This window comes from Amphiprion ocellaris, chromosome 13 (genome assembly GCF_022539595.1).
Source record: "Amphiprion ocellaris isolate individual 3 ecotype Okinawa chromosome 13, ASM2253959v1, whole genome shotgun sequence".
NCBI lineage: Eukaryota > Metazoa > Chordata > Actinopteri > Pomacentridae > Amphiprion > Amphiprion ocellaris.
In genome coordinates, this window is record NC_072778.1 from 34,036,716 (window position 1) to 34,060,537 (window position 23,822).

At 41.7% G+C, this 23,822-nt stretch overlaps 2 protein-coding genes across 3 annotated transcripts in view; both read right to left on the reverse strand.

Annotated features, from left to right (window-relative positions):
- Positions 1 to 1,756: 1,756 nt before the first annotated feature.
- On the reverse strand, positions 1,757 to 4,351 carry gpr151 (G protein-coupled receptor 151). Its single transcript, XM_023298143.3, has one exon. The coding sequence runs from the start codon at positions 3,759 to 3,761 to the stop codon at positions 2,262 to 2,264; it is 1,500 nt and encodes a 499-aa protein (XP_023153911.2). The 5' UTR covers positions 3,762 to 4,351; the 3' UTR covers positions 1,757 to 2,261.
- A 138-nt stretch (positions 4,352 to 4,489) lies between these two features.
- The window catches only part of ppp2r2ba (protein phosphatase 2, regulatory subunit B, beta a), a 46,368-nt gene continuing 27,035 nt past the window's right edge, over positions 4,490 to 23,822 (reverse strand). For both annotated transcript variants that reach the window (XM_023298153.3, XM_023298154.3), the window contains exons 2-10: positions 20,453 to 20,550; positions 18,909 to 19,074; positions 17,829 to 17,941; positions 14,812 to 14,989; positions 13,732 to 13,896; positions 10,498 to 10,667; positions 9,829 to 9,920; positions 9,608 to 9,731; positions 4,490 to 6,375 (exon numbers count right to left, since the gene is read on the reverse strand). In XM_023298153.3, the coding sequence (XP_023153921.1) occupies positions 6,220 to 6,375; positions 9,608 to 9,731; positions 9,829 to 9,920; positions 10,498 to 10,667; positions 13,732 to 13,896; positions 14,812 to 14,989; positions 17,829 to 17,941; positions 18,909 to 19,074; positions 20,453 to 20,550 (1,262 nt within the window). In that variant the 3' untranslated portion in view covers positions 4,490 to 6,219. The remainder of the gene's footprint in view (positions 6,376 to 9,607; positions 9,732 to 9,828; positions 9,921 to 10,497; positions 10,668 to 13,731; positions 13,897 to 14,811; positions 14,990 to 17,828; positions 17,942 to 18,908; positions 19,075 to 20,452; positions 20,551 to 23,822) is intronic.

A 23,822-nucleotide genomic window follows, 5' to 3' on the forward strand; every position in this document is an offset into this window, starting at 1 on the left:
AAATGCATTATCCACCTAAATCTGCCAGACGTTGTGCACAGTAACGGCACCTTTATATATTTATAATCACATATGATGTATTAGTTTTTTGAACGAGTTGCTTTTTATTAAGCACAGATGATTTCAAACACATTCAGCAATGAATGTAAGTTGTCTTGTCTTAGGTAGAGTAAAAGATGCAGCAAAGCTAAATGAAGTGTGGAGAGAATCAAGCAGATTAAGTAAAAACACCTGGGATGTTTCACTTAAAAAATAATACAGTGTATGACAAAATAAATACATTGAAAACACTCTGAAAGTGCCTCATCTTGTTAGTGTGCCAACGATGCCCAATATGCTGTCCAGTGTTAAAACATGAAAATAAAAGTCCTCATGAGTCCTCACAGTTACACAAAAATATAATAAATTAATAGTGGTTAAGGTAAGGAAGCTTCAGAATGCTTTTTTGAAAAGACAAACATGTTTATTTAGTTTTTGTATGATTTCAAAACTGCGATTTGATTGATTGTGTTGGTGTAAATGATTGCACCTTTCAGCTAAGCTGCAAAATGAGCAAAGAAAATGTCAGGTGGATATGTGATCATATTCCTGGTCTAACGAGGCAAAAGAAGAGGAAACACCGCTGCTGGAGCTTTAAAAGGCATTTAATTCAGCGTGATATGGGACAGCTTGGTTTGTAATGGTTCCCTGCCAGTGATTAGCAGCTCCGGGGTTTTCTGTTGAAACTGTATAAAATCCCACAACTGCAGATTTACATGCTCATTTATCAGAGGAAATGCCACAGCCAGAGGTGCCGCAATTAAAGGCTGGAAATAATGTCACACAGTGTATTTAAACAACTGTCATTAGGGTCCCGTTACAGTTTTGTTTTTTTTTTTGTGGTATTGCTTTACATAATTTCTCTGGTTTAACAGTGAAGGTTAAAATGTCAGTCCAGTAATGAGTGCATAGCTTTTTTGCCTTCAGTGTTCATGGCCAGGTCACTACCCCTGGGACTGATGGTGGTTTATATAGTTAAGTGTTGCTCTGATTGAGGTACTTGCCTCTGGCGATAAAAGGTCATCATAAATGATTAATGAGAGGAAAATGTCATCAGGGAGGGGAGAGAGGAAAAAATGAGGTGTTAGGCAACTATAGGATGACTACATCCTACAATTCCTGTTTAATCTTTCAGTTTTTACAGATATTTTATAATGCAACACCTAAATGCCTGTAAAATCAGGAGTGTCCGTGCTTCATGGGAGAGAATAGCTTTATTTACAATGGGCCTGAGTGTTCGCCGCAGGCAGGTTGATTTTACAGCAGACAGACAAATCGATCAGAGCTCAGCTGAAGCACAATATCCACTCATGACGTTTATCCCTCTAACTTGCCGTTTTGACCTATCATGTGTTTTCAGATCAATGAGGAGAGAATTCCTTATGAGACTCCCACAGAGGTGAGCCCACTGAAACTACATCCGAGTTCACACAGAAGATCCTCTCCTCTAATTAGAACCCTTGGCAACACTAAGGAATGCCCTTTTGAAAGTGCACTTAATGACCACAACTCAGCAGGAGATGAGTCTGATCTGTTCTGTTAGGACTCTACTGTACGTGTGTGTGTGTGTGTGTGTGTGTGTGTGTGTGTGTGTGTCATTGGTTCAATCAATCACAATACTCATGAGTGACCTGAGTCACATCGAACATCTGTACTGCTGTTGTCCTTTTGTATTTTTCTTCTGCTCGTCCAAAAATGTTGACAATCCCACTCCAGCTCCATTTTGACAGTTATCTTTATTGTAAACACTTGTCATGGAGATGCACAAGGATTACAAAATGATCTCTCTCACTGAAAGAAGACAGTAAACACAGACTTTGTCACTTACTTCCACGTTACTTTCTGACATTCAGAGGGCATATACAAGCAATAAAGTCTGAAATACAAATGTAGCTTTACCATCAACCTCCAGTTTTATATCCAAATACTAAAATATGCTGTTTAATATACTGATTCACAATGACATACTGAAATAGATTCAGATAAGTAACTATTTACATTGTCTTCCTTATCAGTAGCTTTAATTTATTGCCAGCAAACGTCACTTTACATGAATTATATTCTCTACCTGCTCCATCAAGCAACAAAAACACATCATTGCTATCATTCTGACTGCACTTCTTTTACCTTTGAACAATATCGTAAACACAGAATACCAACGATATATACTGTAGGAGTCTGTTCAGCTCAGGTCTGTTGATGATCTGCTGGGAAGGCGGCTCTTATTTTCTCTCCTCTTTGCTCTGGTGCTCCCACGGCACTGGATCATTTTCGTCTGTGTGCGATCCGGTCTCCCTCTCGTGCCAGAACTGCTCCACATCGGGCAAGGCAATCCCGTCTTTGAGGCTCACCCTGTCTGCATCCCTGCCTCCTCTTCCTCCGCCTTGCTCCTGCTGGGGCTGAGCTTCTCTCTGGCTGATGCTCGACTGCAGGCTCCTCTCCCCCCTCAGCTGCACCGAGGTCTCCGGTCTGGGACAAGGGGACTGGAGGCTGGTGGGGTTGTGGGGTCCTGGCTTTGGCTTAGACGGGAGTTGTTTGCGGAGGGTGAGGCGCCTCCACAGCCCCCGGTAGCCCTCTCTGAACTCCTCAGAGAGGGAGAGCACAATGAGAGGGTTCACCAGCGACAGGGAGAAGGTGAGCAGCTGAGAAGAGAGGGTCAGAAGAAGGGGAGGAGAGGAGATGAGGGGCTGAGCTCCTTCAATTTCTTTCTCTGCTATGTGGCGCTCCCAAACCCACACCACCCACTGAGGGAGCCAGAGGATAGCCATGGCCACAGTGAGGCTAAAAAGCATTAAGGTGAGCTTCCTGGATCTGATCTGGGTACGCAGATTCTGACTCTTACTGGAGCGGCGCTGGCACTGGCCATAAGCCTTCCAGAAATACATAAGAGCAAAGCTGAGAGGAGCACAGTAGACCCCCAGAGGGTACGCTTTCACATAGACAGACATGAAATCCTTGGCTTCAGGAGGAACCATGAGCACACACACCAGCCCACGGATCTCCCTCTGCAGCCTCACAAACAGCCAGTGAGGGATGGTGACGGAGCAGGCGGACAGCCAGATGAAGAAGAGCACCACCAGGATGGAGCCCAGGTGGATGCTCACCTGCTTGGTGGGGTTTGACACGTAGCGGTAGCAGGCTTTGGCCATGATAGCCACTGTGAAGCTCTTTGCTGCCATGCAGGACTGGAGGAACCAGTCGGCCGTCTTGCACACCACCCAGCCCAGATTCCAGCTTGCCTTGGAGAAGGCGGCAGCCCTGAACGGCACCGTGAACATCAGCACCAGCCCGTCAGCAAACATCAGGTTGAAGATGAGGGAGTTGATGAGAGACAGTTTGCCCCTATGTGCGTTTGAGAACAGGATGACCATCGCAGTGAGATTACAAGCCACACCCAAGACGCAGATGACTCCCAGAATTGCTGGCACCAGGACTCTGAGCTCCCCAGGATCCAGATGCTGGAAAGAGCCGTGTTCACTGAAGGACCACTTGTCTATGGAGCTGTTCACCACAGTCACATTGTTCCCGCTCATCTTATCCATCTTTTCCAGAAAGCCGGCGCTTTGATGTGAGACGAAAATCTGTGTAAAGTCAACGGCAGCCTCGAGATTAAAGAAAACAAAGAATCTGAGCAGAAGAAAGTCCAAAAACAGAAGTGCGACTCGGAAAACAGATTTGATGAAATATGTTTCAGAATGTAAGTCTGTTAAAAATAATGGCATCAGAGAAGGTATTGATTGCCGATCAGTGATCAGAGTGGAATTCCTGCCTGTCCCCTGGTTTATCCTGAGACGCAGTGATGCAGCTTCTGCGGCTAGTTATAAAGATGCTGCTTGATTGACAGCTGCTGTCCCCAGCTGGCAAAATGTGCGTAGACGACACCCTCATGGGGCCAATTAGGAGAAAACTCTGCATAATGTGCACAGATGAATATATTGGCTTTCTAATTTGTGGAAGTAATTGTGAAGTAATGGTCATTACATTAAAGTTTCCTAAGCAGTAATTGGATGATTTAAATGAGAGTAAAGGGACCCTGATGTCTAACTTGATGAGGGATTTTTTGATTCTGGCACAAAGCAGTGAACAAAAGTCATTTTAGCATTTGGTAAAGAACAGGACATTGAAGCAATCCAGATGGATTTTGTCGCTTGTATTTGTTGTGTTTCATTTGTCATTTATAGGACCACTAATGATAAATCAATGAATAAACATATGTAGCAAAAAGAAATGTAGAAGATTGTAACAGGGGATAGTAATTAGAAATCAGCCACCAACTATCTCCAGATGTTGAAATATCCTGTTTTTTCTCCTTTTGTAACCATCACACTGCCTTTCTTGTTTCACTCTTTGTCCACATGAGGGCGTCATTACACCACAAGCAGAACATGAAACGTGCAACTGTGACTTGCTTCAGCAAGTGTCCAACAGAGGAGGTCCACCAATGCAGGACTTGAACTTGCACATCTTTATTCTTTTTTATTCAAAGAAAGTCCAGTAAGCATAAAGACTGCATGGTATTTCATTGCATTTCAATACATTCTGAGCTATAAAAGTTTTTTTTTTCCCTTTCAATTAGAAGTGTCACAAAGGAGGTTGTTTAGAAGACATTACTGTTTAAAGGAATCACACTTAATTATTCCCTGATTTCACAGAGTTCAGTTAGACCTTTGACTGCTTTGCTTTTTGGGAGTTGGCTCTAATCTGAGACAAGCGACGACCTCCGAACTAATCGGAGTCGAAGGCTGAAAGACAACCTGCTACTGCTCCACGTTACCCTTCTTCAGCGAGAGAGGAAACATGGACAGATGCTGTAACAATATAAAATAAAAATCTTTTTAAACTGGCTACTTCTGGGAAAAAAACATAACTGCATAGCGCCTCGGATGATCTGTAGATGTTCAAATAACTAAATGCAGGCTGTCAGTTTTCACCAGAATCAGATCCAAGGCATGCAAAAGGAGCTATGCTAGCGTTGTTATGCCAAGTAAATCTCAAGTTTAGGTTCAAGTTCTTCCATCTACAGATCATTTTCAGGACTATCCAAATAAGGTGAACATGTGGCAAGGAGTTTTATTTTTTTCAAAGAATTTTGCAAGGAAAAAAATGAATGTGGCTTCGTCGTGTCTCTTGCAAACTGATGACATCAGACAGAACCCAATGAGAGCAACAATTAACTTTGTACATATCACAGCGTCCCTTCCTGAGCCAGCAAGCATGTAACTGGTGCTATAAAGTACTCTGGACTACACTGCTTCAAGCACTTTTTCCATGTGGAACCTGCATTGTGTCTGTATTTTTTTGTTGTTGTTTTTGTTTATGAAGAATGAAAAAAAAGAAAGAAAAGAAAAATTCCTAAGTTAACATTTCATTGGAAACATTCACACTCCCGCCTTGAATTCAGTCCCCTCCCCTCCCTCCCCTCCACTACATCGAATCCCCCACATACCAAAAGAAGGCACCACAGCTTCTAAACAGACTCATTGACCGAGAGAAGGACTCAACAAAACAACAGCATTAAATAAACACAGCCTGGAAGGGCTTCATTCACATTACAGACTACAGCAGTCTCACCAGGGAGACACAAAATTGATACTAGAAAGACTGTTGTGTCACAGACAGAGGAAACTCTCAGTTTCTGGGGTCAAAGATTAACAGTCTCATCCTCTTCTGCGGTAGGTTGCATTGTCCAAAACTCCACCTCAGTCGGAGGCTTCAGGGTTGATCACATGCACTGTAGCATGAGCGGATTGAAAGAGAGGGGGCACTGTTGCTACATGACAACGAGCCACCATCATGTAAGCTTGGTTTCTGTCTGTGTGCTCTATTTTCTGTTCAGTGTACCCGCACCCGCCCTTTTCTTCAGGGTCCAGAGGGCTGCTACATCATAATATTCATGCAGCAATCCCCTTGTTGCATAAATGCACAGGATTCGCTTCGTCAGGTGTCCGCGTGGCTAAATAAATTAGAAGTCAAATTGTAAGAATGAAAGTCCATTCTTGATTTCCAGGAGCCTTTTTCCTTAGGTTATATCCGTTTTGCGCTTCCCATAATTCGTGCTGTCCCCTTTCCCGCTTTAGTCACTGGATACTCGACTCTGCGCCTCCTCAGCAGAGTGGGGGAATTAAGGACAGCAGCCCCTCATGAGTGGGGGGTCGGGGGTCGGCAGGGGCAGACGGCGCTTTAGTTGACCTTGTCTTGGAAGATGTAGAGGTTGTTGGTGGCCGCCACAGCGATGATGTTCTCATGTGGGTGCCAAGTAGTGTGTAGGATCTTCTTGCTGAAGTCGAGGCTGTCGACGCTGATCTCATCTTTACGCCGTTTGCCACCTACACACACCTGCAGGACAACAACAGGGATGAGGAGATGTTAAGATGTGGGAGTGTTTGCAAGCTTTCGATCATAAATTAACACTGATTTCTGTGATTTAAAAGAATGTTTGATGGATTTTTGGAGCCACTTCAGCAGCAGTAATGGAAACACCATCGCTCGAATCACCTTACAACGTCAATACAAGAATGAGTTAGCAAATAGCAGCTTATTTACAAAGGGAGGAACAGTGGCATCAGTCTGGAGTCTTTTATAGCACTTGGCAGAACAAACAATATTCACTCTCCTTTCAGACCTGTCTTCACTAACTCTTGAGGGAAATATTTAGCTCTGTAGCTGAAAATTGCAGCACTATGTTCACCAGCTAGCCTCATGTATTATCTGTCTGCTTGGTGCTACGTAGGAGGCGTACAGTGACAATATCAGAGCTTTTTTTTTTTTGCTGGTAACAGCAGTGAGGATGTATAATTAAAACAAAGAGCTGAAAGATTCTAAAAGGCTCTATATGGCAGAACTGTTGAATTAGGTGATAATTGACTGTGGATTCACCACCTTCATCAACACATTTCACATGTGATATTCAACCCACTGAAAATACATATCGCTGCAGCTGTAAATCTACAATATACAATGTATTCCAGAAGCATTTTTCTGGTATATTTGTTGAAAGTTTCTTTACATCCCAACAACAATCAAGAGATCAAGAGCTCTGCTAATAAAAAGGAAATATTTGTTATGTAAAACAGCCACAGGAAATGAAAAATTGGTCCAATCATTGCATTCAATTTGCAGGAGATGATAACAAGAAAAGCATTCAGAAAGTGCAGTACTCTGCCAAGGCTGTCCATCCCCCTATATGGCATTGTCAGAAATGCAGCATATTTTTTTTTTTTTTTTTTTTAGAAAATATAGCATTTTTTAAATTAGTTATTAATGATCAGAAATCACGGCAACATAGAATGTGGCCATTTAATATAGATGTACCCACAAACAAAATGACTTTTCGCTGAGCACAGGCGTGTGTTATGCATGTGTACGTTATGACGTAAATATGTAGCGGGCGGCGGGAATTGATGGGACACACCCCCACAATTTAATCAACATTTCCTTGTATGATATGACGGATAAGTCTACAGCGGTAGATTTGAAGTAGGAGATGGTCACACACACGCACTAAATATTAAAATATTTGGCTGCAAGACTAAAATATGCATCAATCTCATACAATGTTGACACCTCTTTTGTGGAGTTAAACAATGAGAACAAATGCAGACAAAAAAAAAAAAAAGATTTGAAGTAGGATCGCAATCTTCTGAGCGTCAGCAGGCAGCTGACATAGTGTTCACTTGTTGTCATAGTTACAGTGATGCCGTGCTGCTCTCTAGCAATGATACGGAAATCTAAACAAATCTGTGGATCCAGGCTATAACCTACATCACTGCGAATAAGGTGGTCCTTGTGTCATATCTGACATTCTCTGAAAATTTCATCCAAATCCGTTAGTCCCTTTTTGGGTAATATTGCTAACAGACAGACAGACAGACAGACAGACGGACAAATGTACGGTGATCGTCACATAACTCCACCGCGTTCCTTGGCGGAGTAACTATGTACCTGCCTACTTGTGCGCATTCTGGCTGTGCATGTCACTGTAATCTTCTATAAGGCTAGAAGGCCACAGAGCTGCTGAACAGATGGCACAAGCATAGCAGCCATACTTTATAATATGTATATTTTTCACACAGTGGATTTTCCAGACGATCTGTAATAGATCTACTAAAGAACCAAAATACATGATTGTCACTGGAAACTTAAGACTGCCATGATATACATGGTCTTTAAAAGTGTGTGTAAACTTTTGTTCATGACTATGTATCTGTGTATGCGTTCACCACCCGTCCGCATTGTACTCTAGCCATGAGGACGTGCCATTTGATGGGGTATTCATCTTTTGTTTTTCAAATGTGGTGATGCAGCCTATTTCAGTATTTTTAGACACGAGTGCACCATGCTTCTGCTCCCACCAATACTCTGTGGTCATGTGTTGTATAGGAGTGTAAGGAGACCTGAAGATAGGGAATGTTTTTAGGGGTTGTTTTTTCAGTTGCATGCTTTAAAAATCTAGCTTACTCTTACTGTTCCTGCACTCTATCTTTTACAGTCAGACAACAAGGAATTCCACTGCTGACTGCACACAACATTATATTAATAAGCCCAACTGGTCAATTTGTTGTGAAAAGAATGAACAAGTGAAACATCTAAGAACAATAAATCTGCCAATTCTTCTACTAAGAAAGAGTTTATATTTTTCATGTCACTTTCCTGCTAGTGGTCACACCTACCACACAAATTCCACATGGTTTCTCAGCTTTGTGGCTGTTAGTGTGTAGGCCAGGCACATTTTAATAAACAACTTCTGCATAATATAATATTTAATCATGTGGTAACTCATCAGGAGGGATTTTCACTCAGCAGGACAGCAACTAGCTAATTTATTGCTGCAATAATTTGCTCATTAATAGAATATTAACTGGCAACAATGTTGACAACGCAATTGTTGTATTCGTCATTGTATTTAGCAAATATCTCTTAAAATTACTGCTCCTTGCTTCACAAATGTGATGATTTGATGCCTTTCTTGGTGTAAATTGAATAGTTTTGCGCCACTGCTTGGACAAAGCAAGATATTTGAAGGTGTCAGCTTAACATGTGGGAAATGACAGCAGACATTTTCACTATTTTTGAACAATTAATAGAGACATGTCTTATTCATTAATCTAGAAAATAGCAGGCTAATTAATCACTCATGAAAATTATTCTTAATTTCAGCTCACAACTAACTGCATTACTTGGCAATTTTTCTGTCAATTATGATCTCAAATAATGTTTTTACCCAGTATAAAATGACAGCAATTACAGAAAAATGTCAATCTTCAGTTACCAGCCCAAGCTGACAGATGAAAATGTCGGACAACAGTCCAAACCCTAAGGATATTCAGTCTATGATCACAGATTCTGTTTATTACAGAGGAGATAAAGGAAGAACCAACAAAGTATTTAGCATTTCTGCATTAGAACCTGCTTGAACGATTGGTTAATTACAAGTTTTAGCCCTTTCTGTATTTATACACGAGGTTTCTTTCGTGGTCCTGATTGGTGGGGAGTTTCAGGTATTATAAAACTAAATCATGTTGTCTCCCAAGTGTTAGAGTATAATTTGTGTGGCTGAGAAGTGATGTACCTTGCGAGGCTTCAGAATAGCTCTGGGTTTGCTGTTTTCTCTGGACGCTTCCAGTGTGACGTCTCGTTTGGTGTTCCGGTCAAACATTCTGAAGAAGTTGTTGTAGGAGCCGGTCATTATGACGCTGAGGGCGACAAAAGGAGAGTAAAGTCATTGAAAGAGGTGGACGGATTAATATATTGATTGATTTGATTGATGAACGAATTGAAAAGATGTCCCACCTGTCTGATCCGTTCCAGACACACTCAAACTTGTCAAAGATGCAGTCGTTCTCATATAGAGAACAAAGTTTGCCCCGTAAATAGTCATGAACCTGCAAAAAAACCCAAACGCATTAATATTTGAACAGGCTGTCGGATTATGAGCAGTCTTTACCAGCCCCTAAAGTTCTAGTGGACAATGACGCAACCATAAAGCTGTGCTACCATATGCTCTACTTTCAGTAATCCCTGCAGACCTGGTGACCTCAACTAAGATGCTCGGTAGCAGGTGGAGGCGGAGGTGGAATTGGATGGAGAATCCCTTGAGCCTCGCTGATGGCCTTATCAATCATGACCTGCCCTAAGATGGTTTCCTCTGATCACACAGTGTGGATCTGACCCCAGTGACCACACAGTGGGAGGTTTTGCCCTTCAGGTTGCATCAGCTCCAACACTATCTGTCTTTTTTTGGACACTCGCCTCAATAAGCCCTCCTGGGGTAATTGCTAAAGATGACACAGTTACAGATGGGCAAGGTGACAGTGAAACAGGATTATGTTGAGTGATTAGCCTGAAAATCAATAAGTTTTGATTTGATCTGTGCTCAACTGTTATTTACTAACATCCCCCACTGAGAATTGGAGCCTTCAAACTGTCCAACAGGCACATGAAAGGGTAACAAAAGCATACCTGGTATGTCTCAAGTGGTTTGTTCTCCATTTGAAGGTCCCACACCTTGACAGTGAGGTAGTCCCTTGTCATCAGGTAGCGTCCGTTGTGGCTGAACTTCACGTCAGAAATGGATGAGATGATTTCAGAGAAAAACGAGCGAGTGGATGGATCTTCCGGCTCCTCAAAGTCTGCAAGCGAGAGAACAAAGTAAAAAGCAGTCAGAGGATTTTTACACATTTCTAAACTGTTGGAGCTTGAGATGTTTTTTTCCGCCCACAACTCTTTGAATCAATTACAGTCAAAAAAAGCACAAAGCAGATTTGGTTTGGGCGGTGGAGGCTGTCATTAGCAAACAATACCAGCCACAACAATGCCCGTGTGCTGGTTTTGCTGCAGCAGCTGCACCTCTTCGCAGAATTAGTTGTGTGTTTAGGGAGATAGTCGTGGGTCAGCATGGTGGGTAAATATTGGTTATGAGTCATATTGATTTTGGCAGCTGCTGATCTGTGTGCAGGCCAACACGCTGGGGATAAGAGCCAGGCATTCCATCGTTTGCTGTCAAGTTATTGTTCCTCCTCCTCTTTTTCCTCCCACCCTTCCTCCCCTCTCCTCTCCATCTCTCCAAAAATGCTCCCCCCCTCCCCTCCCATCCTCCTCAGCTGAGGCCTGGAGAATAGCTCTGTGATGTGTCAATGGGGAGTCTAACAAGGGATGCGGCGTGAGAGATGAAAAAATGGGGGGATGAGGAAGGGATAAGAAAAACAAATCAATGTCAAAGTGCTGGGCCCATATGAGCCCCACTGGATTTGTGTATGTGTGTGTGCCTGTGAATAAGTGGGAGTGCAATGTGTGCATGTATATATGCATGTGTGTGTGCGTCTTTGTCCTCCCTCCCACCCATCCTGCTCCAGGGGTGTATAATAGGGTCCCTGAGGAGTCAGTAGGGGGGCTGTTTGGTCCCTCTCTCCCTGTCCTGGGGCTCAGCGCTTTGGCAATCCTCTCCTATGCCTCCATCCATCCCTCACCCATCCATCCATCCATCCATCCATCCATCTTTGCTATAACACTGATTGATACCAGCAGCCTCCCAGATTTATAGCTATGTAAGGAGATATAGTACAAATATGAGGTTCATGAAGTTTGCGTGTGTGTGTGTGTGTGTGTGTGTGTGTGTGTGTGTGTGTGTGTGTGTGTGTGTGTGTGTGTGTGTCAGAGGGAAGGCATTATACATCACTCTGTGCCATACTCGTTCATGCAGCGAGACAGTCGGTCGGCATTAACAGACCTGTCCTGAGGCTAACACGAGCACCTGCCTGCTCTGTGGGCATGTGCACTGCAAGCACCTGTCCAGGAATGGAACGGACTTGTCAATATCAAATACTGAGAGTGCAGCTGGGAATTCTCTCCAAATCCAAACGCTTTCTCCTGTCCAACCCCTCCAAATGCTCATGTGAAATTCAACAGGCCGCGTTAGCGCACGGTCCAGCGCACGCGTCAATATGTCTGAGGAAATGACTGACATTATTGAACAACAAGGTGTGTCCATGAGGGGCTAATGTGATTGCTCTTAAGCCATTGATTTTTCAGCAAAAATGTCAATGTATTCATTATTCACTCAACCAAATTATATGTGTGTGATGTTAAGCTTTGGAGAAGGCCATTCATTGTTCGGGACACATTACGCGATTTATTGATGGGTTATCAATTGTGGTGTATTGAGCAGGGGACGCTCACGTGTCACTGCTACACAGAGGGGGAGCTGAAGCAGAAAAATATATATAAACTATATATAGCAATGATATGGATATATGGATATATATATGGATATGGATATATATATAACTATATAAACTTTCAGTTTTCACAGTTTTGTTGTTGTTTGTTCTGTCATACATGCACAATTTTACTTGAACCTGCACCTCTCCCCATTTTCCAGCTTCCTGTTTTTGCTTTAAGCTAATCATAACTGACAACACTACCACTCTGTTTCCATAGAGGACAAAGAGGACATGTCATTTGTTGTCAATTCAAGGAATTTATGTGTGTTGATGGCCAGTAAAGGAGGCGATATTCTACAGTTACATATAAACTTAAAGTGATTATTTAGATTTTTACACTCAGTATCTAATCAATAGTGGCAGCTTTAAAGTAGAAAATCACCAAATAAAACAAATGTATTCAGGGATTTCAGGATTGTTAATTATAACCATCTATGTGTGGACGGTTGCTAGAGAGAAGACTTGGAAGCAGCATGTAGACGAAAAGTCTACAGTTAAATGAATAAAATTCTTCAAAACAAAATTCTATAAATCAAATTTTAGGAATACATTTTAGGCTTGTTGAACTTCTAAATCACCAAATCACCCAGCCAGTTTGAAAGGCATGCTATCTTTTGAAAAATGACCAATATGACACCATTTACTGATGCGAAAAACAGAAAGAAAAAGCACATTTTCAACTTTCAGACAGTATTTAAGCGATTTTTCTGTGATGTGCCTCTCTATTAGCAAATGTAACCAAACCAGAGCTCAAAATTATGACATTTAATTAAAATAATTTTATCCTACATGATTAATTTATAAAATTTGCCAAAACTAAATAGTTTGTCATGAGAAAAATCTTTGCTCCCCGACACAACCGTGAAGACATTAGTGACTCAGCTGTGACCAACAATTGCGTGACAAAATGTTTTCAAAATTTTTCAGCAGCACTGGGACGAACTGCAAAAACAAGACAAGTATGGAAATATATCAGACAAGTTCATATTAAATGGCTATAGTATGTAAAGACACAACTTTGTGGTCACTTGTGGGCAAAAATGAACATGTGGGTTCTAGTTTTTAAAAATTTTGTAAAACTAATAATTAAAGAATTCAACTGTCAGTTTTGTTGGCGATTTAAGGCAATATAACTTCATCATGCTACACATAAGACATTTTTGAGTTGTCTGGACTTCTAGCTCTGGTTATGCTGCTGGCATAAAGGTACAGGACTTTATAGTGAAAAGTGAGCCCATGGCGAAAAAGTGACAGGAGCAAAAAATGCAAAGAAACTGCTTGGGATAGAGGGTTTAAGAAACTTTTTCTAATGGAATTTAGACTCATGAACTTAGTATTTTCAGATCTTGATAAAAAGAATAGTAAACTAGAAAAATAAAATAAAAAGCACCACATGAAAGAAAATCCATAAGATTACTGTATCTGTGACACTTAAATCATTGTTTTTCCCATGATGCATTTCAGTGATACTCACATTTGCAATGCTTGTCACAGAGCGCAGCCTGTCTCATGTCACAGAGGCGTATCGAGCCCTTGCTGCTACTGTAGGCAAAGGTGTGACACTGCTGGGGATGAAACTCTGCTGAGGTGATTACTTCCGTCAGCTCCTCCATGTTGGCTGGCTTGATGTCCACAATGTCTGAGAAGTAGCCACTAAGGAACAGATTCTTTAACACGACTGCAACGGACAGCTAGTGCACTGAGAATGGCCAAACACATTTGCACATTTCTACTGTTTGAGTTGTAGCTGTGAAATACATATTCTGTACATACTGCTGTTAGGAAATTGTCACCTAAAATGACGTTCATAACCAATACTTACTGACCCTCTATTAGACCAATTTTGTCTATAAGATTGTATGTTTTTTCTTTCTTGTTTGCATAAAATGGGTTGATATTTGTGGCTGAAATTTGGCATGTTTCCAATTATTTGAATTGGCCAACTACTGACAAATTAAATGTATTACTTTAGGTCTGATGAAGCCACCTCTGTCTGTCAGCAGTCAGCCAGAGGTTTCAGAAATGTCCTTCAAGCACAAACTGCAAAAACCGAACAACAAAAATAAGTTGCTGCCACAAACCACTAAATTAGTTTCTCACACAGTGGCTAGGGCTAAGCTAATGGCTACTGGCTATGTTAGAAGGCTGCCAAAAATTACCTTGACAACTATATTTAATAATGCATTAAAATCTGGACCTGAGTGGGCAATAAAAGCAACAAAACAGTGAAAGATTAAGAAAACAAAGAAGAACAGCAGACATAACTGCAGAAGACAAACTGATCAATCTCAGTTGATCCCAAGTAAACAGAAAAGAGTATCTTAATTTAATCACTCCTGTTTCTATTTTACATATTCAGTAATAGTAACCTTATTAATGAAGAAACTTAGTTATTAATGACAGGTTCTCTGCTATCACATGCTATTAAAGCATTACATTTACTGTATGTCGGATCCAAATATCAGTCATCTGTCTTTCTTGATTACCAGTGATCAGTATTGGCCCTAATTCATCAAAAATAAATAAATAAAAAAACACCCAAATTTGAGGATACTGAAGCTGCGGTCTGTGATCTCCAGGTTCCACAGGTTCACCCGGAGGTCATCAGTGGAGATGAAGGTCTGGAGGTCGGAGTTGACAGAGATGGAGTTGATGTGGTAGGTATGGGCGTTGCTGAACACACGTCTGGCTGTCGCCTCAACCATCAAGTCCATAGGCTGCAGCACCGGCACCTGGAGGTTAATACGGGTCATTTAACAAGAGATGCAAATAAATGGAGAAATAAATGCATGAAAATAGGATTCATATTGAAGGCTTTGATGTGTTTTGCCAGACTGATACATTTTTCCCCTTTACCTTGGAGGTGGCTTCATAGAGGCCTGCTTAGATATTTATCTGTGTATATGTGCATGCACCTGGTTTGCTGGATTCTGTATTGAACATATTTGTGTGTGAGAGAGAGCCACAACCGGAGGACTCCAGGGATTCATTTGACATTTACTCCACGAATCTTAATGAAACAGAGACAGCGACTAAGGGGCTCCAGGGCTGTTTGATGAGGTGGTTCAATCAGGCTGCGAATATCTGTTTTCTACACAGCTACTCAGTGATCTCGTCTTTCTCTCTCTCCCTCTCTCTCTCTCTCTCTCTCCTTCTCATGTAAGTGCTGAATAAGTCACTGCTGCTCTCTTGTTTGTGTGTGTGTCAGAGAGAAAGAGAGAAAAAAGAGAGAAAGCAAAGGAGGAGATGGCCTGAGGGCATCGCTGGGCCCTGCTGAGGAATGATAACTGAACTCTACAGAATTAAGGTGAGCTCACATACATACACACACATACATACATACAGCTTCACAGTGCGGCTAGGGCTTCAAAGACACCCAGCACCAGTCTGCATGCAGCCCCCCGTTGGCCAGATAAAACCCAGACAAAGAGAGAAGAGAGGGGAGGGAGCGAGGAGAACAAATCGACTGCTTCTTCCCTTTTTCTCCCATCCATTGCTGGCACTGACAGAAAGACATGGCAGCCCAGCAGGCTGCTGTATCTCCATGGGTGTCACTTCATTTCCATGTCTTTCACTAGCTGTCCAGAGAGACACAGATCATATTAACCCATAACCCCAAAACACTGACAGCTACACTGTTCAGCTTGCCCCTGCACCTTTACAATGATCTAAGAGATTATTCTAGTCATCCCTGTATAAAAAAAAAACTGAAACTGGATTTTATATTTTAAAACACAATCAGGTAAAATATAATATATTTAACGTTTTAAGGAGACACTAAGTGCTGATTCTCACATTGTAAGACTTTGTTACATTTCTTGGGGACTGTATTTGCACTAATATTGCTGAGTTCCTCCCTCTGCTCCTTTGCTTTCTCTCCTTTCACAGCCTCTAAACAGGATTGCCACAGTCCCAGCCTGTCCTCCAGGTTGCTATGATCCCCCGGCCAGCCAGACAAAGAGGGACAGACACGCTGAACATAGCACTAATCTGCTATGGCAGACACCCACACACACACACACACACACACACACACACACACACACACACACACACACTGTCCGATGTGTGCACCCTCCTTTGTGTGGAAATTAAATAGGTAGTGGGGTGATAAGAATGAGCGAGGGGGAGAGGATGATCCCTTCATGGTGTTCATCTCAGTGCACACATTGATCCCCATTCTCACTTTTCTGCTGCCAGTCTAAGTTCAAAAGTGTCCAAAGATAGCATGCTGGATGGGGTCAGACTCATTCATCAGCACTGGAACTGATCATATTATAGTCGGTGGCATTTAAATGAAAAAAACAAAAAGAAAAAAAAAACAGTCAGCTAGATATAGACATGCTGTACGTGCTGTTAAGAAGTTTATACAGGATTAAAGGCTATCATAGCATGAAGGCTGAATGCTAAATTTTGATTTAATCAGCTTATCTGACCTCTTCTTATTTAGTCTCCAGGGTACTTGGTGTGCAGGCCTTCGCTGAAACACCGGGTCACTCGCTTGCTTTAGCACATATGGCTTTCAGTTTATATAATTTCATGTCTCTAACCTAAAAGAGTTACCTTTAAAGGGAACTCCAGCAGTTTTTTCATTGTTTTGGTCTGAACTTCAAGCTAATGTAACGGAAAAGCCTGTGGAGGGTTTAAAGAAGCAGGAAGCTACCTGGGGTCGAACGAAACATGCTTTTGAGTATTTATTTTTAATTACATGATGATTTTCTTCAGCATTTTCAGTTTTATTGGACAGTTGGTGGGCGAGAATCAGCTCTAAGAAGTGTAAAACATACAAGGCCTTCAGCTCAAAATAAATTACAGATGTATTTAAATGTGATATATAACTACCAGGGCTCTAAGAAGAATGTGACTAGAAAATGCTTTATTTCTTGAATATATTAGAAAAATATGCACTTTGCAGAATGTCTTTTTTTTTTAGATTATTACTCTTATTACATGCATAATACATAAACTAACTAGCTAATGGTTGCAAATGTATTCACTCTTATTAAGAGTTTGTGGAAACAGTGACAGTAACTTGTCATGTTTTACTTTTATAGTAGTATGTTATATTGTATATTATTTTCAGGGGTTTTTGTGGCAGAAATTGACTTTACTCTGATGATAAAATTACCCTTAACTGAACCTAATACATGGCTTAAAATGTTTAATTTTTGTTTTTATTGATGATTATTAACTAAATTGTTTTTTCATGGATTCTCCCTGTAAGAAACAGTCTGTAGTTTACTCTATTGAGAGCAGAATAAAAGTTTCTGTCCTCGCTGACAGATACTGTACTGTAGTTTTCACATGCATACAATGTGATGTGCTGCATGCCATGGACACAAATAAATAAATAATAAAGGATAAATCTAACAAAGAAACAGCCTGGAGTCTTACAGCTTTTTTCCCATCTAAACTTCCCTGTCTTCTGACACCATAACATGTTATTTGCCCGTGAGCCAAACTGTAAAATTTTAACACACCAGCATGACAAATCATAGCACCATTCTCCAGAATCCATGTGACATTTTGGGTGGTGTTACTCGACTTCACAGGTTTGTGTTGACGTCTTACCCGTAGCGAGGTGATGGTCGATGGGTCCCGGATCCGTCCGTCCTCATCCTTCAGGTTGTAGCCCTCCGGACGCTTGTCCCTCTCACTGATCTTCCACAGCTTCACTGTCTTGTCTGGGATGGGAACAACACACACACACACACATACGCACGCACACACACACACACACACACACACACACACACACACACACACACACACACACACACACACACACACACACACACACACACACACACACGCACACAGGCAAACACAAAGTACAGTTAGATCATGGCTCACTACAGTGAATCTCACATGCAAGATGGATGCGGGGGGTTGGGTAGCCAATCTGGCATGTAGCTGGGCAGAAGCCAGCGAGGATGATGAATGGTGGCTCCTGTGCAGATTCTGATGTCACTGATATCAATCTACAAGTTCACTACATTTCCCTGCTGCTGTATTACGCTTCCCCTGAAAAAGCCATCTGGGTGCTTTTCAATCCTGCATCACATAGACACCAGTTACATCTCATTTTCTCGGTCCGCTGAAGTGGATGGCGGCAGCAGTCAGGTTGTTGCTGTTTTTTTTTCTTTAATTTCCGCTGTGAATATTGGTGTCAGAGCAACGAGGCCATCGCCACAGGACCCTCCACCATCTGCTCCAGCCACCGCTAGCACTTCTGTAGCAGCCATGCATGAAGCCCACAATCTGCAAGATGTCTCTCTGCTGATGTGTGTGAGTCTGTTTGAGCTGTCGTGCATCTATGGTTTGTGGTGGCACATGCTTTGATGTGTATGTGTGTGTGTGTGTGTGTGTGTGTGTGTGTGTTTCTGCTGCGGCAGCCATGCATGACGTCTTTAATCTGAAACTCTTCTGCTGGTGGCACTTGCTCATCCAAGCAAAACACCAACACGTTCACAGAAACAGTCAAAAAGACATTTTCACATGATATTAATCTTTGATCATTCTGCAAAGAGAGGAATGAATGTTACCTCTAGCTGACACTTTCACTAACTAACATCAACATAGTGCTCACATGTAGACAGACTTCCTTTGACCATTTGTATAGCTCTTAAAAGCCTTAGTTCAGTGACTGACCGTTGGTGGAGAGCAGGAAGTATGCTGCGTTCTGCTGAGGAAGCCATTTGATCTTGTTGATCTTCTCCTCAATCTCCAAACTCTTCAGGTAGTCAAACTCGGGTTCGTGGCTCTGGAATGTGCTGTAAACATTGTACTCCCCTCTGCGTTGGGGCTGGCTCTTACTCTGTAAAAGTAGCAGAAAACAAAGTCACAACTACATAGACATAATGGCTGGAAATCTTTTTAAAATCTCAAAGGATTAGGCGACTGTGTCTTACAGAATAGGTATAAAGGATTGAAGCATTTTAGAAAGAGCGTGCACATACAGTCTATTGCCACTGAATTTCGCCTTAAGTAGATCAATAAAACATTTTAGCCAAGTTCACGCCATTCTTATTTATTTTTTTACATTTAAATTTAGATTTTTCTAATACAGGTTTACAACCAAATGCTGATGGGCATATAGTTATTCAACATTATACTTGCTTATAGTATTACCACAATATCAGATTTTCACTACACCGTTAATGTGGTGAAAAGAACTTGCAATAATGATGTTAATGCAACATTTATTAAAAAATCAAAATAATAATAAGAATGTTAATATAAAATATCAATATAATGTCAAATTCATCTTCAGCTTTATGAATTGTGTAATCTGACTCTTTTTGGCAAAAGAATTACACCTAAAATATGAGCGTAAGGAAGTGAAAAGAGAGACTGTAATTATACCTGTGCTGTATGTTGTTCCTAAGTTACAGTACCAAGCAACATAGGAACTGTATTGGTTGACACTCCAACCAACATAGTTCCTATTGGTTGACGCCAGTATGCATTATTTATATCATTAAAAAAATCCATACTGGAAATGGAAAAAATACTGTGATTCTACTCCTTTATTTAACCACGCTGCTTAATTCATGTACAGTCACCTTGCACCCCTGTACATTCATGCCACTACAATATTGTATCTTTTACTCTTATCCTAGGATAGTCTATTTTTAATGTAATTCTGTCTTACTTCAGCTACCATATGAGCGCTACTGCTGTTGTACAGTTGTTGCTACCATTCTGTGTCCAAGTGCTCTATGTGCCTCTGAATTGCCCCCAGGTGACCAATAAAGTTTTTGGATTGAATTGAATTATTTATAATATTCCCACATGTACATCATTAACATGGTATCAATATTTCATTTTTTAAATATCACATTTATCGTCAATAGCCGTATGAGGCACCACTCTCAACTGCTGAATGTCAGTATGTTAGTATTGTTACTATAGCCTAACTACAGACATGTCAGCAGCGTTTGAGCTATTTAGTACATTTATGCTCAACATTTAGCTGCTCCATAATACAAAATATAAAAATCTGTATCTCGTAAATCAGAATGGTACATTTGTGGTTTAAAGACATTTACTCCTAAATTTTCAGATGCCGCTCCTTTTCAAATACATCCCTTAATCCATTAAAAACAAACAATACAACTTTAACGTTTCAAGGCTGTCAAACCCTTTTAGCAGAAGGGCAGCATAATTAGTGTTGCATTCTTGGCATTTCCTACCTCCTGTTCCCTCTGGAAGACAACCACTCTGCCTCCTTTATCCCCGGTAGCCAACAGCTCCCCCGATGAGTTAAACTCCACCGTTGAGATAATGTCAGCTGCAACACAGGAAGCAGAAGAGAGAAAATGTCAGTGTGGACATGAACAAACCTGTCAAAGTATCAGGCAGGCAAAAAAGAAAGCCTTTTCAGTGAGATCTGGTGGAGTGACTTCTATAAAACACATCAGAGGAATGGAGGGGAATCTCGTGACAAGCCCACAGAGGGACTCTTCGGCTCAGACACCCCAGTTTGGTGAAATGTGGGTTAGGAGAAGCCCATTGGATGAGCCACTGCATAATAATTCAGCCTCTCGTCTGACTGAAGTGAGCCAATTTGTGTCATTTAATTGCACTCCTGCTTTTTTTAAGGATGTTGCCGTCACACTAATAATGCCATTCATCTCTCTACTCCTGACTGAGACCCTGTGCTGCTCAGCGACTCTCCTGCTTCATCACAAACCACATTCATAAACCTTTCAACCGTTTGCTTTTTGCTACTTATATATCTGTGGGTGTGTAGCATACTTTTTAAAAAAAAAATAATATGTGCAGAGCAACAGGATAATAATAAAACATAAGAGTGACACTGCATAGCTACAGTTCCACCAAAAAAGGGAAGTAACAGACACCTACCCTTAAGGTAGCTTTTCCTCTCCTCCTCAAAGACATACATCTGCCTGGATTTAGGAGAGGCTAATGGTGACTGTAATTATTATACAGCCCCAGGCTGAAAAAGGCATAGCATAATGCCTGTGTCGCACACACACAGACACACACCACAGCAGAGGCTAGCCCTTAGTTTAACAGTGACAATAATATTAGCCAGAGAGAGGGAGAAAGAGAGAGAAAGCTTGTTGTTTTGTACCCCCCACGCCCTCTGTGGACCTGCTACTGGCGGAGCTCTGAACACGAGAGGGGAATGTTGCTATGGAGACCGTTTCCATCTCTAGCGGCAGTCTCAGTATATATGTGTGTGTGTGCCAATAGCTCTCAGACTTAGTTGCTGATGCTAGCTGTAATTCAGCAGACAGAGAGAGTGCTGCAATAGAGTGAAAACCTGCTACTGCATCTGGGGGAGTAAGTGCAGTTCAATGCAGCACGCAACTTCAGACAATGGAGTCCCTGTAGACGCGCTCACTTCTTCACATAAAGCTGCTGTGCCTGATGGAAATGACTAAGCGTCATGTCTTCCTGCACATATGTGAGCATGTGTCCTCCCGTTGTTTCAATTAATTGTTACACAGTAAGTCACATTCACAGATGAGACCACAGGGATTCTTACAGCCATGTGTTGATAATGACATGAGGTGGGGGGCAAAACTAATCATACTTGAATAAAGAAAAAAAAACTAATAACCTTTCACAGATAGTCTGACCTAATTACCGCCTGGGAGAGCCTCACTGACACACCATATTGTTGAAACACTGAGATTTGAGTCCGTAGACCTCACATGTGCAGAAATGTGTAACAATTTCTCTCACACACACACACACACACACACACACACACACACACACACACACACACACACACACACACACACACACACACACACACACACACACACACACACACACACACACACACACACACACACACACACACACACACACACACACACACACAATCATGTCTTCCCTAATGCCATCAGGCCAGAGTCACTGGTGTGAATCGGCTTAGTAGTCAGCATTCTTGAATCAAAGCCGTTTTCTCTCTTTTTGCCCTTCACACTCCTCTCTTTATCTTCTACCCTCCACTCCCTCTCTCCTCTCCTCTTTCCTCATCATCAACACATTAAGTCACTGAGGAGAAACAGTAATTGATGGATGCCATTTAACAAGTTTACACACGGATACATCCTTCAATCATCTCTCTGAATGATCAGCACTGCAGAGCCAGTGGAGCTGAAACCTCGCAGCAATGTGATGGAATGCCTCCCTAAATGAGTTTTTCCTCATGCAAATGAATTCAAACGAGACAAGGCAATCTATTCAACTCTCACTGATGGAACTGTGTTAAAATGGCAGCAATTTCTTAAAATGAAATTTTCATTAAAATGAACACATTGATTAGCAATGGGGGTCACAGGTGGGCTGGGTTTCCTGAATGATTTCCGCTTGTATCAGATGAGATTTTTATTATCTGGTTATAAGCAGGGTGAAGACGGCCTTGAATTAGAAGCAGGCCAGAGATTTGTCTGATCAAATGCGTATTTAGAGACACACTCTCTCTCTCTCTCGCTCACACACACACAGTTTCATCAGCAGACCATAACCAGATGAAGCCCATAAATCATGTGGCCAGCCAGGTCTGACAAAGACAGGTCAGCGCTTCTTGATGCATCAGAGGGATGCTTGAGATAACACACATCCATCACCAGCAATAATGCAGACAAGTCTGTTTGAGTGCTGTGGCAATGTTTGCATGTACAACTAAATTAAAACAGGCTTGCCACAGCTCTTATCTGTTTCTATTCAACAATCTGATCCCAGTAACCCCTCACAGCATGATGCAATATAGAATTGCGAGTCAAACCAACTGGATGGAAACATAGATTTGCATTGATTCTGGAATGAAAACAGTGCACGAGGAGGCAGAAACAGGAACACCAGGAGGCAAGAGTGGGATATGAAATGTATTTATAGATGCCAGGGCATGACAGATCAGTCATAGCAGAAAGAGCCACTAAAAACAATGATAGTGAAGGGAGAAGTCTGAGGAGGGAAGTTTTGCTGCCCTGAACAGTTCCATAAAAGATTGTACAGCGCGTCTCATCGGCGCAGACACAAGCAAATACTAAAATAGGAGAACCCTGGCTGACCCCTAGACAACACATAATCCTGTCAGTGGTAAAAAAAACCAAAAAACAAAAACAAACTCTGACCTGATCTGGTGACACTAGAGGGGTTGTGTAAGACACACAGACTCACAAATGGTGTGCCAGCCTAGAAAGCTAGTTGCATAAGGGCTGTAATTCCAGGTATAGGAGAGGGACGTGAGCAACATGGTGTCGTGCAGATGCTTTGTTAGCATTCAACGTAGAGACGAGAGGATTACAGATCGCACTTGTGCTGAGCTGCCTGCGTCAAAGGATCAGGCCGGTGGATAATTCAAGTCCGTACTATCTTTCCCCTGCCAATCTGAGCTCTTCTATGATAACCAACAAAATGTGTCAGCCTGGATTCATTTTCTTCCAGGAACAGTAACAGTCACATGCAGCTATCACAATTTGTAGTACATAAAGGCTCATTTTTTGTGCTAAATAAGCAGCTGATAATGACTTCATTTCACACCAGCAACAATAGAGTTCAATCACAATTTTGAATGAA